The sequence below is a fragment of the Lepus europaeus genome, chromosome 9 (genome assembly GCF_033115175.1).
Source record: "Lepus europaeus isolate LE1 chromosome 9, mLepTim1.pri, whole genome shotgun sequence".
Taxonomy (NCBI): Eukaryota; Metazoa; Chordata; class Mammalia; order Lagomorpha; family Leporidae; genus Lepus; species Lepus europaeus.
The window spans coordinates 20,461,127-20,477,386 of record NC_084835.1 but is presented as its reverse complement, the minus strand read 5'-3'; the positions used below and the strand labels follow the sequence as shown (position 1 = coordinate 20,477,386).

The 16,260-nt window shown below is 52.0% G+C and overlaps 1 protein-coding gene across 3 annotated transcripts in view; it reads left to right on the top strand.

Annotated features, from left to right (window-relative positions):
- LARS2 (leucyl-tRNA synthetase 2, mitochondrial) overlaps nt 1-16,260 on the top strand; it is a 175,462-nt gene that overhangs the window by 122,288 nt on the left and 36,914 nt on the right. For 2 of the 3 annotated variants that reach the window (XM_062200678.1, XM_062200679.1), the window contains exons 11-14: nt 1,094-1,209; nt 4,293-4,576; nt 9,099-9,197; nt 12,185-12,322. In XM_062200678.1, coding sequence (XP_062056662.1) covers nt 1,094-1,209; nt 4,293-4,576; nt 9,099-9,197; nt 12,185-12,322 — 637 coding nt within the window. The remainder of the gene's footprint in view (nt 1-1,093; nt 1,210-4,292; nt 4,577-9,098; nt 9,198-12,184; nt 12,323-16,260) is intronic. The other variant, XM_062200680.1, reaches the window with a different exon arrangement.

Genomic DNA, 16,260 nt, shown 5'->3' with positions numbered 1-16,260 from the left:
AATAAAGCAGGCTCTTGTTGATACGGCTTTGGGAGTGGGGTTTGTTTATTTGATATTTTGGGTCAAATCCTTAATACAATATTGAGAATTAGGAAAGGGAATTTAGGTAGGCATAGAAAATTGTTTTTCCAATTGTGTTGAAACTGTTTTTCCTGTTGTCTTGATTTCCCATAGTTGAAAAATTAACATTTTCTAAATTCTTCTTTCTTGTCCTCCCAAGAAAAATGAAAATGGAAATAAACAAGAGATAAGGCAGTGTTTTCCCCGTGCCCCCTCCAGGGTTAGCAATAGTTCACTTCCTGGAGCCTGACCCCACAACACCATGGGCCAGAACATTCTTTATGTGGCCAAGTCCATTTGGGGGTCATGATGTCCAGCTTCCAAACCACGCGCTGCGGGACGCAGGGGTGACCGTGCCCTCCTCACCAGGGGCACCTCTAGTGTTGCGTCATTACTTGCCCTGTGTCCCCAGCTAGTCCCAGCTTGGGCAGGAATTGGGGGAGGGGGATGCTGCCCACCACAGCCCCTCCTCCCACAAGGCCCTTACACAACCCACAGGAAAAACTGAGCCTTGTGCCGCCTGCAGCCAAAGCCGCAGCCATGACCCCACCGTGTGCGCACTGCTTCACCCCTTCAAGGGCCCGGGCGGGCTGCAGAATGGAGGTCGAGTCGGGCTGTACCCCTGCCTTCAGGAACAAAACACAGTTGCCAGCCTGCCACCTCCCGGCTGAGCGGATCTTTCTGGGGTGCCAGGAAATGCTGGCGGAGGCAGCCGTGCCTCCCCGGAGGCAGCCACTGGCCGGGCACTGGGGAAGCTGGGGAAGAGGCTTGGGATCTGCTGTTTCAGCAGCAGAGATTTGTGTATTTTAGGATCTCAGCTATTTAAAAAGAAAAAGAAACCGAGCCAAGGACAAAGACTGAAAGGAAATGCCACCGGCCTGGCAGCCTGGGTGTGTGGAGTGGTGGGTTTCTTTAAGACCGTGTACCGTTTTCCCCGTGTCTGTGACGTGGTCGCGTAGCTGCTTCGGTGCTGTCGGTTGGTTGCGATTCGGGCACTTACAAAGATGCTTTGTGTCTCTTCCCCTCCAAATAGGAATTCCCAGCACCAGCTCAGAGGACAGGATGCTAGCCCACGCCCTGGGCCTACCCTACTCTGAAGTCATTGAGACTTTGCCGGACGGCACAGAGAGACTGAGCCGCTCTGCTGAGGTCGGTGCCCCTAGGCCTGAGACAGACGGCATCCTCCTAAAGCCCTGACCTTGATGGCAGTTTGGCGAGCTGTCGTCCCTCTGGGGCCAGTGACAGCCTGCCCCCGCCCTCCCCAACCTGTCCCCACCTCTAAGTTTGCAGCCTCGTTCCTTCATCTTCAGGATAAGTTTGTCAACTCGGTGTCTGTCTCGTTCTGGATAGTATGGTGTCGCAGTAACTTCACTGTGTCTTGGGAATCCTCTGCCTGAGGAAAAAAGTCTTTCCCAAGGAATCTCGGGGGAGGCAGTGGAAATCGGCTCTTCCTGGGAGAGGCATCTGTTGTCTCCAGATGACTGATTTATGTCCCCCGAAGGTGAGCGCACAGAAGGCAGCAGAGAAGTTCTGGTTGGAGTTTATTTGGTCGAGGTTGTCTCTGGCTCGCAGGAGGCAGCAGCTTTTGAAGAGGGTGCATCTGGCTGGATTTGAACCCAGCCTCTTGGGTGGAGTGAGACCAGAGAGTGATGGAAGAGGCAGGGGAGGGAGGGGCGTGGCTGAGAGCAGTGAGTCTCCCAGCAGAACCACCAGGTGGGCTTGTTACGCACGTGGCCTGGCTCCTCCCCTGAGGTTATGGTTCAGTCATCTCAGGTGGGTGGGACCCAAGAATTTGCATATCTAGAAAGTGTCTAGTGCTATTGCTCACTGCGGCTGGCCTGGTTTAGAACCTTGCCGCTTAAAATCTTGTCCTCTGATTGGTGACATTGGCAGCACTTGTCAGAAGGGTGGAATCTCAGACCAAGATCTCTGTGTGATTTCTATGCACATTAAAGTTTAAGCATACCATAGCACTCATTCCTTTTTTTTTATTTTTATTTTTTTATTTTTTAATTATTTGAAAGGCAGAGATAGAAGGAGGGAGAGGGAGAGAGAGATCTTCTGCTAGCTCACCCCACAGATGGCCACAGCAGCTTGTGGCTGAGCCAGGCTGAAACCAGAAGCCAAGAGCTTCCTCCAGATCTCCTACTTGGGTGACAGGAGCTCGAGGACTTGGGACATCTCCTGCTGCTTTCCCAGGTGCACTAGCCAGGACTTGAACCTGCACCCACAGGGGATGCCAGCACCTGAAGCACTTTTTTTTTTTTTTTAAAGATTTACTTATTTTATTTGAAAGTCAAAGTTAGAGAGAGCGAGAGAGAGAAGTCTTCCAAACACTGGTTCACTCCCCAATTGGCTGCAACGGCCAGAGCTGCACCGATCGGAAGCCAGGAGCTTCTTCCAGGTCTCACACATGGGTGCAGGGACCCAAGCATTTGGGCCATCTTCTACTGCTTTCCCAGGCCACAGCAGAGAGCTAGATAGGAAGTGGAACAGCTGGGACTCGAACCGGCACCTATATGGGATGCCGCCACTGCAGGCGACATCTTTACCTGCTATGCCACAGTGCTGGCTCTGAGTACTTGTTCTTAAACATGGCTTTAAATTGGAAGTATCCAGGAAGCGTTTTAAAATACCAGTGCCTGGGTCCCACCCCGACATTCAGAGTTAATGGCTATTGGTGAGGACTTGGATCAGACATCAGGAGTAGTCAGAGCTTTCCAGGTGTTTCTCATGTGCAGCAGGATCTGGGAACGCCTGGGCTAACATGGTGATCCCACATCTGGCCACGTCTCTGAATCACCTGGGAGGTGCTTCCTGGCACTCCCTTGGTGATCCTGACTCCGTTAGACCTGAAGATGTAGGTTTTTGCAGGTTTCTGATACCGCTACAGGTTTTTTTTCCTTTCTAAGGAGTGACAACGTTTTCTGTCCACATGTTAGTGCCTTCACTTCTTACATCACACCCCTCAAGATGCAAATCTATCAGTGAGATACCGAATCTTCAGCCTCTTTCTAGACCTTGTTGGAGTGGGCTCCTTGCGGGGGGAGCCGATCCAAGCTAAAGTGTCTGTGAGGGAGCCCTGTTTAGCCCTCCGTAGTGGAGAAAGGACACACCAGGCCGAAATTCGGTCTGGAGTGCTCAGAGAGACACCTGTGCCTCAGTGTGGGCCTGCGAGCTCCCTGGCTTCTCGCACACTGCTCGGTGCTCTGGTGGAAAAGATCAGGAGTTCTTTCTGTGAGTGGAGGGAGGGCGGAGGGGGCAAGCCTGCTTCATCTGTGAGGTTCTGGGACAGAAGGCAGTGGTGCACGGAGCAGACAGACTTCAAAGGGAACTCATCATCTGAATCATTCGACCTACTAACAGAGAGCCGGACGTGGAGCATCTTCCCGGGGCTTGAAGGGTTCCTTGGTGGGGAGCTGTGCACACCAGGGACCTTCAGACGCCTGTGGAAACGGCTGCCTTTGGGAAGCAGCTGCGCTTTCATCCTCTGTACCCCAGGATGTCAGCCCCTTGAGGACAGGGGCAGACCCCCAGTGCACGTAGGTGTGCAAGATGTATTCACTGGCCCAATCACAGCCCACCTATGACCCTGGCTGTTAGCAAGACGCTCTGAAAAGCCAAGGTGGACAGGGAACTGTGCTGTGTGCTCTTAGTGTTCTGGCCTGCTGTCTGTAAGACGGGAGCATTTAAACCGCAGAGTGGTCCAGTTCCCCAAGCCAGGGTCCCAGTTCCTTCCCTTGCTCGCTTGGGTTCTTCTGCTCTGGGATGATACTGAGTTCTTTTCTGGAAGTTCCTCCCCTCCCCCTCCCCACCGAGGAGCAGTCAGTAAGCATACAGGCTCTGCGCTGTTTACCAGCAGCTAAGTGCTGATACTTGGTGTTTCTGTAAGTATGGTGGGACTGCGGTGATGAAGATACCTGAGCCAGCTCACCCATTAGACATGGTGGGCATAGGGCCTGAGTCCCCTCCTCCCCACCCCAGTACTTTCAGAAACCTCCCAAGAGGTTTTAATTTCTTCCAAAGTCAAGAGGAAAGTGAACTTTCAGGGTCAGAAGTCATACTCGTCTTTATAGCAACAGTGGTAACATTTTTAAGGTTAATCGTAAGGAGGAGTCCCCTCCCCACTCCCCCACCAACACAAGCCTAAGGCAGCCCCATGCTGAACCTGGCAGTAGGGGTGGGGACTTGCCTCGTGCCGGGAGCAACAGTGCCCCCTCTGTCCCTCTCAGTTCACAGGTATGAGCCGGCAGGATGCTTTCCTGGCCCTGACTCAGAAAGCCCGGGAGAAGAGAGTGGGAGGAGACGTGACAAGTGACAAACTGAAAGACTGGCTGATCTCACGGCAGCGCTACTGGGGCACGCCGATCCCCATTGTCCACTGCCCGGCCTGCGGCCCCGTGCCTGTGCCCCTGGAAGACTTGCCTGTGACCTTGCCCAGCATCACGGCCTTCACCGGCAAGGGTGGCTCCCCACTGGCCACGGCCACAGAGTGGGTGAACTGCTCCTGCCCCAGGTAGGGAGCCATGTCCCTGCGGCAGCACCGCCAGTCCCCCTCCTGGTGCTACCCACCTCTCCCTTTTCCTGCGAATTGCATTAGGCTGGAAAGAATCCTCAGTTCTTTCCAGACCCTTGAGAGAAGGGTGTGGAATCTGGCCGCTGTGGTGGGCGCCCTCCCCCTCTGAGCTGTCGGAAGAAGCAGGTTGTCAATTCAGATCTTTCCCGGAAGTGTCAGATCCCACAGGTGGAAAAGCTACACATTTCCACCATGTTTTTTGGTTTTTTTTTTTTTTTTTTGAAGATTTTATTTATTTATTTGAGAGGTAGAGTTATAGACAGTGAGAGAGAGAGACAAAGAGAAAGGTCTTCCCTCCGTTGGTTCACTCCCCAAATGGCTGCAATGGCCAGAAGTGCACCAAACCAAAGACAAGGAGCCGGGAATCTCCTTTGGGTCTCCTATACGGGTGCAGGAACCCCAAGCACTTGGGCCATCCTCCACGGCCATCCCAGGCCCCAGCAGAGAGCTGGACTGGAAGAGGAGCAACCGGGACTAGAACCGGTGCCCATATGGGATGCCAGTGCCACAGACGGAGGCTTAACCTAGAGCGCCACAGCACCAGCCCCTCCACCATAGTTTTGTAAAAGATCACTCTCTTCTATTTTGTATCCCAAATTGCTTCTTGGAGATGAGAGGGGACAGTTTCTCTTCTCTGCTTCTTGGTTTTCCAACGTGGGGACAGTGGTGACAGTGGGACTGGACCCCAAGGAGCAGAGCAGGAGCTAAGAAGGGACGTGTGCTCAGGGACTTCCTCCGTAATAAACTGAAACTCGTGCTTCCTCTCTGCTCACTTCGGAAGTGCTGTTAGGTTTTTCTGTCAATTCCCTGGCGCATCTCAAGTGTGATTTTTATGGTGCCACATTGGTTGATTAAACAAAAAATAACAGCCATCGAGGCCCAGTGTTTCCCTCCTGCTGTCATGCTGCCGTGTAGGCCAGATGAGGATGTTTGAAATAGCTCAGTGCTCTCAGTCCAGAGCTGCCTTCCCGGCCTGGTAACGGTAGCCACAGGGTGCAGTGGAAAGTCTGGGGCCGTAGAGGCGGAGTGTGAGAGATTCAGGTTCCGGCACTGCCTCTTCCCCAGCTCTCTGGCGTAGGGGAAGTCACTTCGGCTCTCAGAGCCTCAGTTCCTTCATCGGGGACTTAAATCACCCCCGTGAAGGATGTCCAGAGACTCGGGTGCACACGCTGATCTGTGTGGCAGCACCCAGCGGGTACTCAGTAAATGGAAGTGCTACCGACGCCCAGCCAGAGACCTACCGGGCCCTCACCCAGGGGCCGTGATGCCAGTAATGGAGCTTGTAGGTGGGAACTTGGGCAGCCCTGGGCTGTTTTAGGGTAAAATGTTTGCCGCAGGAGGAAAACAGCAGGCCATCTTTGTGGATAAGCCATGCCGAAGAGCCTCCCCGCAGCTGCGGCCTCGGTGCGGCTGTGTTCCCCCTCCCTGACTTGAGAATTCTGGGAGGGTGAAACCCAGACCTTGGCGTTGACGACACGTCCTGCAAGATTCTTTGTTTTCTTTAAAGATTGATTATTTATTTATTTATTTGAAAGGCAGAGTTACAGAGAGAGGTGGAGGTAGGGAGAGAGGTCTTTCATCCACTGGTTCACTCCCCAAATGGCCATAACAGCCAGAGTGGGGCCGATCCAAAGCCAGGAGCCCAGAGCTTCTTCGGGGTCTCCCACATGGGTGCAGGGGCCCAAGGACTTGGGCCATCTTTCACTGTTTTCCCAGGCCATTAGCAGGGAGCTGGATCGGAATTAGAGCAGCTGAGACTCAACTGGCACCCATATGGGATGCTGGCACTGCAGGCAGTGGCTTGACCCACTACACCACAGTGCTGGCCGCCCCCCGCAAGGTTCTAATGAGCATCCACGGTTGGGAGCTACTGTCCAACAGAGTGGCTTTCCTCCTATTGAGCTCTGTGACCTTGGGTAGGTTTCTTACCCTCTCTGAAACTAGTCACTGCTCTATGGAGCAGAGGTTGAGTAGTAGTAGGACTCCTGGGGATTAAATGAGACAACACCTGTGCTCTGGTACCTGCTACCCAGGCTTAGTATTCTTACTACCGGAATAACACTGGTAAAGTTGTCATCACTCTTCCTTGCCTCTCACCCAGCTCTCCATGTGAACAACACAACGTGTTGTGTTCCATGTAACCAGGCCGTTCAAGAGGAAGTCAGCATGGCGAGCGTCCACCAGGGTGACACCTTACATCCACACAGCCTGCATTTGCTTCCTCACTGGAAGCAGTGCACAAGTAGCTGAGGAGGAAAACGTCGCCTTTATCTTCTAATTATTTCTCAAAATAGAAGTGTGTTCTGGTTGATTGCTCACCAAATGAAAAGGCCTGTCTTTAATTTAGAGACACTGCTGAGACCAGCAGCCCCTGACGGTGGAAACAGGATTCCCTTAGGAAGCACCTGTGCTCCCAGTGCAGGGGCCCCTGGAGTCCTGAGTCCCTGGCAGATTTGGGGCTCCCACACTCTTTGCTCAGCCGCTTCGGTTTAATCGGCTGCCATGGGGGAAGGGAAGGCAGGGGAGGGGAGCGGTGACTGCTTCGTTCAGGAACAGAGGGAAACATCAACAATTCATGGGAAATGGAATATTTTTAAGAATTCAGAGCTGACACCCGTGGCATGGCCGGCTAGGCTGCCGTGGGGAACACTTGCATCCCGTATGGAAGTTCTGGTTCAAGTCCTGGCTACTGTGCTTCCTGCTAAAGCATTCTGGGAGGCCTTGGGCCCCTGCCACCCTCAGGGGGGACCCAGAGAGCATTCCAGGCTTCTGGCTTTGGCCTGCCCAGCCCTGGCTGTTGTGGGCATTTGGGGACGGATGGAATCTCTCTCTCTCTCTCTCTCTCTCTCTCTCTCCCCCTCCCTCTCCTCCCCTCCCCTCCCTCCCCCTCCCTCCTTCCCTCCCCCTCCCTTTTGTGTGTATGTGGGTGTGTATGTGTGTTATTCTGCCTGTCAAATAGATGAAAATAAATAACCCTAAAGGAAAAAAAAGAAAACCCTAAGAGTCTCTGACTCTCACCTTTTAAAAAAAGGTTTATTGTGTTGCAAAGATATTTTGAAACCCACTTAGCTTTTTACAGTATATATTCTATACATAATACATAATTTCTATGAACTTTTCAAATGCAGGAATTTCAACTGTTTTTTGCCTCCAAATAGATTTACTTTGTAATGCCATTTTTCATTGAAATTTTTAAAGTAGCCTTGTAAATAGCCTCTTAGAGCCAGCAGGAACTGCCTCACTGATTCAGGATACAAATACAACCCTTTTCTTCTTCTTTTTTAAAATTAAAAACAACCCAAAGCCCTCACCTGCTGATTCAGTGAAAGATGTGTCTAGTTGCTCTTGGGACTCCCCGTACCGCTCCCTGAATCTCCTAGGAACCGCCTCCCCCCCCCCCCCCAGGACATGCCCAAGGTGCAGTGTTTGCAGGGGTGGTTGGCCCTGCATACAAGTATCAGAGGGGAGAGCTGGGGTCTGAGCTGGGCGCTCCTACTGTGGCACCGCACTGCACTTGGGGCCCCGTGCACAGCCGGCCACCTGCAGCTCTGAGGGAGTCCTCAGGAGGGGCTGAGCCCTCGCCTGTACCAGGCTTGGCCAAGGGCACCTTTTCTTGTGTTCCTAGCCCTTTGGCACCTGGTTGTTTGAATTGTACAGGCCCGTACCCCGAGGGATGTCACTATGAGCGAGTGCAGCACTGTGCCCTCGTGGGCCTTGGTCCCCCTGTGCATGTCCGTCCCTTGGGCATGGAGTACTTGCTGCTTCCAGCTCTCACACCCCAGGGCTCTCGTCACGCTTGCATAGGAGCCTGCCTTTAGGCAGCGGGGTGGAGGGGCTTCTGGTGTTGCGGTGTTCGCCAATTTCTGTAGGGCACGTCCTCCCAGCAAGGCCAATTTCAAGCTCCTGGCTTGACATCACTTGTCAAGGAGCTGGGAGTTGACTCCCGCAAGCTGGTGTGAGCTGGGCTCCATCCGACCAGTGCCTTTGCACGATTCATTTTCCTTAGGCGGCCCAGTGGGTGTCTGCACCAACCTCCCTGGAGCAGAGTAGGGAAAAGCCAAGTTCACTCTGCGTCAGACCCCGCTGCGTTTGGTTCCTCTCTCCCCGTGCACTGATTTGCTTCATGAGCATCATGAAGCAGGCACTGGCTGAAGGCAGTCTTGACCCCGTGCAGAAAGCAGACACCTAATCCTGGTTGGTTTCCTACCAGGTTCAAGTGGGAGAAGTGGAGAATATATGATGCTTTTCGTTGTTGAAGGTTGCGATTTTTATTTTGTAAATTTCTTTAAGGCATCACGGAGAATCTAAAAGGAGAGCTTTCTCCCAAGTGTCTTTTCACGACGTGGCATTATACTTAAGACATGTTAAATTCATGCCCATTTCATAGCTTTCTCAAGAGCTGGTGGGAAACTGCAGTAAAATTTAAAGAGAGACCCGTGGATGAGCTTCATTTATTTCTCAGGTGCAAGGGAGCAGCCAGGAGAGAGACGGACACGATGGATACCTTTGTTGATTCCGCGTGGTACTACTTCCGGTACACTGACCCTCAGAATCTGCACAGGTAAAGCCCCCACCAACCATTCTGGAGCGCGTGTCACTTGGGGTCCTCCAAGAACGAGCATTGCGGTAAATTTTATGTGCAGGAGACTTACAGAGATGCCTATGGAGGACAGAGAGAGGAGCAGGGGTGGGCAGGAGAGCCCTTAGACTGCTGTGTGGTGTGATGAGAAAAGCTGAGCCTCAGACCACGGCACAGCTCTGGGGGGGCCTCACCCAGGCTGGCAGGGAGCCCCGGGCAGAGCGGGTCGGCTTCAGAGGCCCAGGGCTGGCCAGTGGCTTGGCTCGCATCGCCTCTGCTTGATCCTGGGAGGGTGCAGGCTGGTGTGAACACCAGATAGGATCCACAGGTGAGGATGTGGGAAGCTGTTGGTCTGCTGTGCCCTGAAAATAGCGGTGTGTGTGTGTGTGTGTGTGTTAAGTTATTAAGTTAGGTTATTCACAGCCAGATGAATCCCAAAGAGAAGACCAGTTTCAAAGGAAACAGTAAAATAAAGGAGATGATCCTGTAAGCGCCTCCTGAGAGTGCGCTGCCTTTGTGGGATTGCCAGGATGTGGGGCGGACACTGAAGTTAAGCTGCTGCTCTGCACGCTCACCTCGGGTGGAGTCGTGCCGCCACTCTCACCAGCTTCCTGCTCACGGACACCCTGGGAGGCAGCAGGGGATGGCTCCAGTACTTAGGCTCCTACCACCCATGGAGGAGACCCGGATGGAGCTCCTGGCTTCCGCCTGACCCACCCTTGGTTGGTGCAGGCATTTGGGGAGTGAACCAGCAGATGAAAGATCTCTCTCTCTCTCTCTCTCTCTCTGCCTTTCAAATAAAAATAAACTTTTTAAACAAAAGATATTATTCAACTAAAAACAATGATGTGACTATACAGGGATGGTAGGAGATGGGGAGTGTGTGACATGTGAGTAGCGTTGTCTCCCATCACGTACAGATAGATAATGTCCCAACTTGATAAATCGATAAAGAGTATAGACATGTTGCTTAGTAATTCCTGGAAGAATTCCTGCTGGAACCACTAAGAGTGGCTAAGGGATAGGTTGGGGAGTGGGGGAAAATTCGAGCTGGAGACCACTGCTTTCAACACTACTTGATTTTTCAGCTGCATTCAGGGCTTTATTGTGTTGTGTTTTTGTTTTTTGGTCAAGAAGGGAACAAAATTAAAGGAAAGATAGCAGGAGGTAGAGAGACTGAAATCTAACGAAAACGATTATGGAGGCTAGGAAAGGTGTGTAGGCTATGCTGGAAAGGACCCTGCCAGATTCTCTTGTCCCTCATGGAATATTCTGGAACATGTGAAAGTGCACTCTTCTCTTCGTGGATTGTGAAAGACTTTATTGTGGCAGGATGGGTGCTCCCCTCCTGCCCCAGGAAGGTGTGGGATCCCGAGTGAGCGGCGCCTAGCAAAGGCAGGGAGGGTGCAGGGTGCCTCCCGTGACCAGGAACCGCCAGCGTGGCCTTGTCCAGCCCCAACAGGGTCCCTCTTCATCGCCTTCCTTGTCGAAGGGGCCAGGAGCCGCTGGTGCTTTCCAGCTTATACTGCAAGGGCAGGCAGGTGGCTCTGCAAGGAAAGCCTTCATGCAGACACCGGGCTGGTGCCAGACATGGCCTGAGACTTCACAGCCCCTATTGGGGGGGGAGAGGGGCGCAGAGCACTTCACTTCCCGTGTGGTGTGCGTGACTTGCGTGATTGTTCCGGCTCTGCCTGGTTCCCTGTGTAGAGATCATCACCCCGAGCTGGGACCACTTTCAGCCTGAATTTACCCCAAACTTGACTTCTGGCGAAATAGCATCCCTCACTTCCCTTTCTTTATGTCGCCTGGGTCAACCATGGAGTTTCCTTCAGGTACGATTTTGCACAAAAAAATTTTACCAAACTGAAGTTGTAGTGGCAGAGGTCAGCCTGCGCCCCTGCCGAGGGACAGGCTCCCACTCCCAGCCCCAGAGCTGGAGCCGGCCACAGAGTGCAGAACCTCCCAAGGCAAAGGCTTTCTTTTCTTTTCTTTTTTTTTTAAGAATTATTTATTTATTTGAAAGGAAGGGTTACACAGAGAGAGGAGAGGCAGAGAGATAGAGATGGAAGTCTTCCATCCACTGGTTCACTCCCCAGATGGCCACAGCTGCCGGAGCTGTGCTGAACCGAAGCCAGGAGCTTCTTCCAGGTCTCCCACGTGGGTGCAGGGGCCCTAGGTCATCTTCCACTGCTTTCCTAGTCCATAGCAGGGAGTTGGATGGGAAGTGGAGCTGCCGGGACATTAACCAGCACCCGTATGGGATGCTGGCACTGCCGGCGGCAGCTTTACCCACTCTGCCACAGCGCCAGCTCCAACAAAGTGTTTCTTGCTTGGTTGACAAAGTGTCCCCTCAGGAGTGGACAGGTCTGTCCCAGTTAGGAGCGGGGAATGTGAGGAAGGCTTTCTCTTAGCATCTGTTGTCTACAAAGTATCTATTAGGGAAGGAAGAGTTACTGGGCTTCTTTATGACAGTCTGCCCTCAAGGCCACCCTGGTGGCATTCAGGAATCCTACACAGGCTTTTGCTGACTGACTGTATTTTATGGTTACTTGTAACAGTAAGATTGAGTTTCTGTTTTAAAATGAACAGTATCTACACGTTACTCTTGATCATAAACACCACATTGCCCTCTGTCGGTCAGAACTGAAAAATTTCAACTGCCTAACTGTAATAAAAATGGAAATACATCTAGATACTCAAATACACGCTGTACCGAGACGCCTGTTGCTGGAACGTTTTGTTCTCCCCTCTTTTTGCAGACAAATTAACAATCGTTGCAGTCCATCAGCCACGTCTTCAGTAAGGGTTTCTCCTTCATTATATAATCTTTTCCTCTTATTTATATTTTAAGAAGGAAAATCACGTATTCCCCGACACAGTTCATCTCACAGCATAGGCAGGTTCCAGTACGTTCTTGTATACAGTTGTGCCAACGCGAGGTTTTCAAACTCCTGCTCTGCCTCTCACAGCCCTTTCGATGCGGCGTCGGCGGATTACTGGATGCCTGTGGATTTGTACATTGGAGGGAAAGAACATGCTGTCATGCACTTGTTCTATGCACGATTCTTCAGTCATTTTTGCCACGACCAGAACATGGTAAAACACAGGTGAGCAGTTCTACTCCTGTTTAGGAGAATCCCGTTCCTGTGGCAGCAGCTTGTGGCCGGTGCCGGCTCTTCGGAAGCACGCGCATGTTTGTAGCAGGTGTATTTGAGAGGTCCTTATCAACCCTGACTGTTTGAGGCTGTGGCCAGTGCTATTGCGTGCTGGCGAAGGATCTAGCCTTCTGTGCTTTTCTGTTGATAGAGCTGAGCTAAATTACTCGTCATGTTTACTTGTGAGACCAAAGAGAGTGGACCGTGACGTTAACCTGGCTCTTTAATTGTGTCTCCTGTGAGTCACCCTGATCACTCAGTTCCTCTGCGTGAGCTCTGCGGCTGAGTGTGGCCGAGTCCTGCTGTGACGGCTGCAGCCCTCCATCGGTGGGCGCAGTGGATGGGAAGACAGGGAACCACACTGTAAATCTGTTGGTAAATTCTGTTCCCACGGGCCCATAATCTGCTCCTCAGAATGTTCATGGAATATGGGCATGTGATTTTTTTTTTCTCGTGGAATGCATCTTACTAAAGTGTATACTCATATATACTCATCGTGTATCTAAGGTATGGTACAATTTAAAGAAATGAACATACTGCCCCACTCCTCAGTTCAGGAGATAGAACATTCCAGTTTCCTTAGAGAGCCCAGGGTGCCCCTCGCGAGTCACATCACCCCACTTCCTGCGCCCGTCACCCCTTCACCAGCCAGCGCCTACCCTGAATTTGAATCACTCACTTTCTTGCTTTTCCTTACATAAACGTGCACATATATTTTTAAACAGTGTCTGTGGTTTGGTCTTCCTGTGTTTGAACTTCACCAAAGTAGAAGCAGATTCCATGTATTCTGTCTTGTTTTCGTCACTCAGTGCAGATTTTTTTGGGATTCAGTGGATGCACGAGGCTGTGTTTTGTGTTTCACTGGCGTGAGGTGTCCCACTGTGCAGAATGGAGTTTCCAGTTCAGAACCTGGTTTCTGTGTCTTACCACCGTCCATTGCTGGGGAGCCGTTTCGTGCAGTCACAGACGAACAGCCATGCACATTCTTGCGCGTGGTTCCTGACAGATGCGGGTCAGCATTTCCTTAGGGTGCATGCCTGGAAGTAGGCTTGCTCATGGGGAGCGTATGTGCTTACTCACTGGGTCCCCCCCATCTTCAGGAAGCTTCCTATCACCCAGCCTGCAGATTTAGCCAAACCGAGGGGCGCATCACGGCCCACTGTGTCAGCTGCGTTTGAATTCCCAGACACTGGTTGCTTAACGAAGCTCAGCACGCTTTGCTGAGTCTGTAGGTCTCTGTTCCTCACGTGACGTCTCTTTGTGTCCTTGGCCCTTGTTTCTTCTGCGTTGTTTGTTTCTTACCGACTTCCAGGAGTTTTGTAAGTATTCTAAATACTAATCCTTTTTCAGGTTAGAGAGGCGATTGGATGTTCTAGGGGTGAGCGTTTGGCACAACTAAGGCACTGCTTGAGACGCCTTGTCCCACACTGGGGTGCCCACACTGGAGTACCTGGATTGACTCCCGGGTGCTCCACTTCCAGTCCAGCCTTCCATTGCTGTGCGCCTTGGGAGGTGACAAGAGATGGCTCAGGTCGTGGGGTCCCTGCCGCCCTGATGGGAAGCTTCAGTTGCGTTCCAGGCTCCTGGCTTTGACTCAGCCCAGCCCTGGCTATTGCAGGTGTTTGGGAAATGAACCAGTGGATAGAAGATTGGTGGATCTATCTATCTCTTATCTTTTTCAAATAAAATGAAAATTAATTAAATTACAATATTCTGAAGGATGTTGTATTAAACAAACCAAAAAGCAACAAAGCCACCGTGACAGCTGGAATGAAAGTCCCAGGAGCCGTGCTTCTAGCAGCGTGGCACAGAGGAGCCTGAATTACTGCCCTGGGGCCAAACAAAACGGGGCAGCGCCAGATAGGACATAAAATACACAGCTCCGACTGTGTCGCTGCGCTGGCAGGGCGTCCACGATGACAGGCAGAGCCCTCACTCAGGGACACGCAGCTCCCACAGCCAGGCTCCCGCTGTGGCCACAACACGCCTTCTTCTCTAGTTCTTGGCTGATTCTCTGGGGTCCTCCCGTGAACAGAAGTCCTCAGCCGACTGCAGTGACCCTGGCCCTTCTCCTCTGTGACTGTTGCTTCTGGAGTCGGCGTACCATTGATGCAGCGGTCCACCCTGTCACCACTCCCCGGGGGACCCTGTCCACCACTGGACAAGGGGTCAAACAGGCCAAGGCTGCTGCTGGGCTTGTGGCCCGTCTGTCTGCCTTTTGCTGCACTAGTTGTCTGCTGCCTTCATTATTTTTCTTTCAGAAGTCTTGGTATCTAGTTGCTCTTTTTCTTCTCTTCAGGACACTTGGCCAGGGTGGAACCTTTGTTCTTCCGTGTCAATCTTAGATTGGGCTTGTCAGATCCACAGAAGTACCTACTGGGAACATAATTGGAGGTGCATCTGAACTATGTTTTATCAGTGTCTTTTTTTTTTTTTAAAGATTTATTTTATTTATTTGAAAGACAGAGTTACACAGAGAGGTAGAGACAGAGAGAGAGGTCTTCCATCCAATGGTTCACTCTCCAGATGGCTGCAACAGCCAGAGCTGCGCTGATCCAAAGTCAGGAGCCAGGAGCTTCTTCATGTCTCCTACATGGGTGCAAGGGCCCAAGGACTTGGGCCATCTTGTGCTGCTTTCCCAGGCCATAGCAGAGAGCTGGATTGGAAGAGGAGCAGCCGGGACTAGAATTGGCACCCATAAGGGATGCTGGCGCTTCAGGCCAGGGATTTAACCCACTGTGCCACAGCACTGGCCCCTTATCGGTGTCTTTCTCCTCACTCTTCCTCCTTACATCTTTTTTTTTTTTTTTTTTTGACAGGCAGAGTGGACAGTGAGAGAGAGACACAGAGAGAAAGGTCTTCCTTTGCCGTTGGTTCACCCTCCAATGGCCGCCACGGCCAGCACACTGCGGCCAGCACACCGTGCTGATCCGAAGGCAGGAGCCAGGTGCTTATCCTGGTGTCCCATGGGGTGCAGGACCCAAGCACTTGGGCCATCCTCCACTGCACTCCCTGGCCACAGCAGAGAGCTGGCTGGAAGAGGGGCAACTGGGATAGAATCCGGCGCCCCGACCGGGACTAGAACCCGGTGTGCTGGCGCCGCAAGGCAGAGGATTAGCCTAGTGATCCACGGCGCTGGCCACCTCCTTACATCTTATGTCTTATTTTCTTTCGTAAAGACCCATCTGTTAATTTTTGTCTGAAATGTATTTATTTCAAGCTGTTGAGCAAGAGAGGGAGGGTGAGAGAGGGAGAGATCCTATGCCCTCTGGTTGATTCCCCAAACGCCTACAATAAACGGGGCCGGGCTGGGCCAGGCCAGGCCAAAGCCAGGAGCTCCATCTGGGTCTTCCCTGGGGGTGGCAGGGGAGCAGCCCCCCAGGGTGTACATTAGCAGGAAGCTGGATCAGAAAGGGAGTCAAGACTCCACACCAAGTACTCCAGCATCAACCTCACCCACTGCACTACAGTGCGTATCCCTAAGCGTCATTTTTAAAAGACACGTTCATTTGATTTAGAGTTCCGAGTTGCCGGTTTATCCCAGACCATCTTCTGGCTTCTTTGTTGCAGGTGGGAAGTCAGCAGTGGCCCCAGCTTGGTTTGTCGCTGCCTCTGGACAGATCCGTCTGTTCCTTCCGTTTGCTGTTCAGGCATTCTCTTTGACTTTGGTGTTGAGTTTATCTTCTGTGTTTAGGTGCAGATGTGGGATGTGGGGCTTCTTAATCTGTAGGATGGCGTTTCAAAGGTTCTCTGTCACTGTCTCTTCAAGTAGTACCTCTTCCTCATGCCACCTCACTGTCTTCTCCCGTAATGCCGCCTGAGGCGTGTAGACCTCCACGGTCTGCGTTCACTTCCTTGCCTTGTCCTTTCACAGTGCCTGTCTCTCTGCT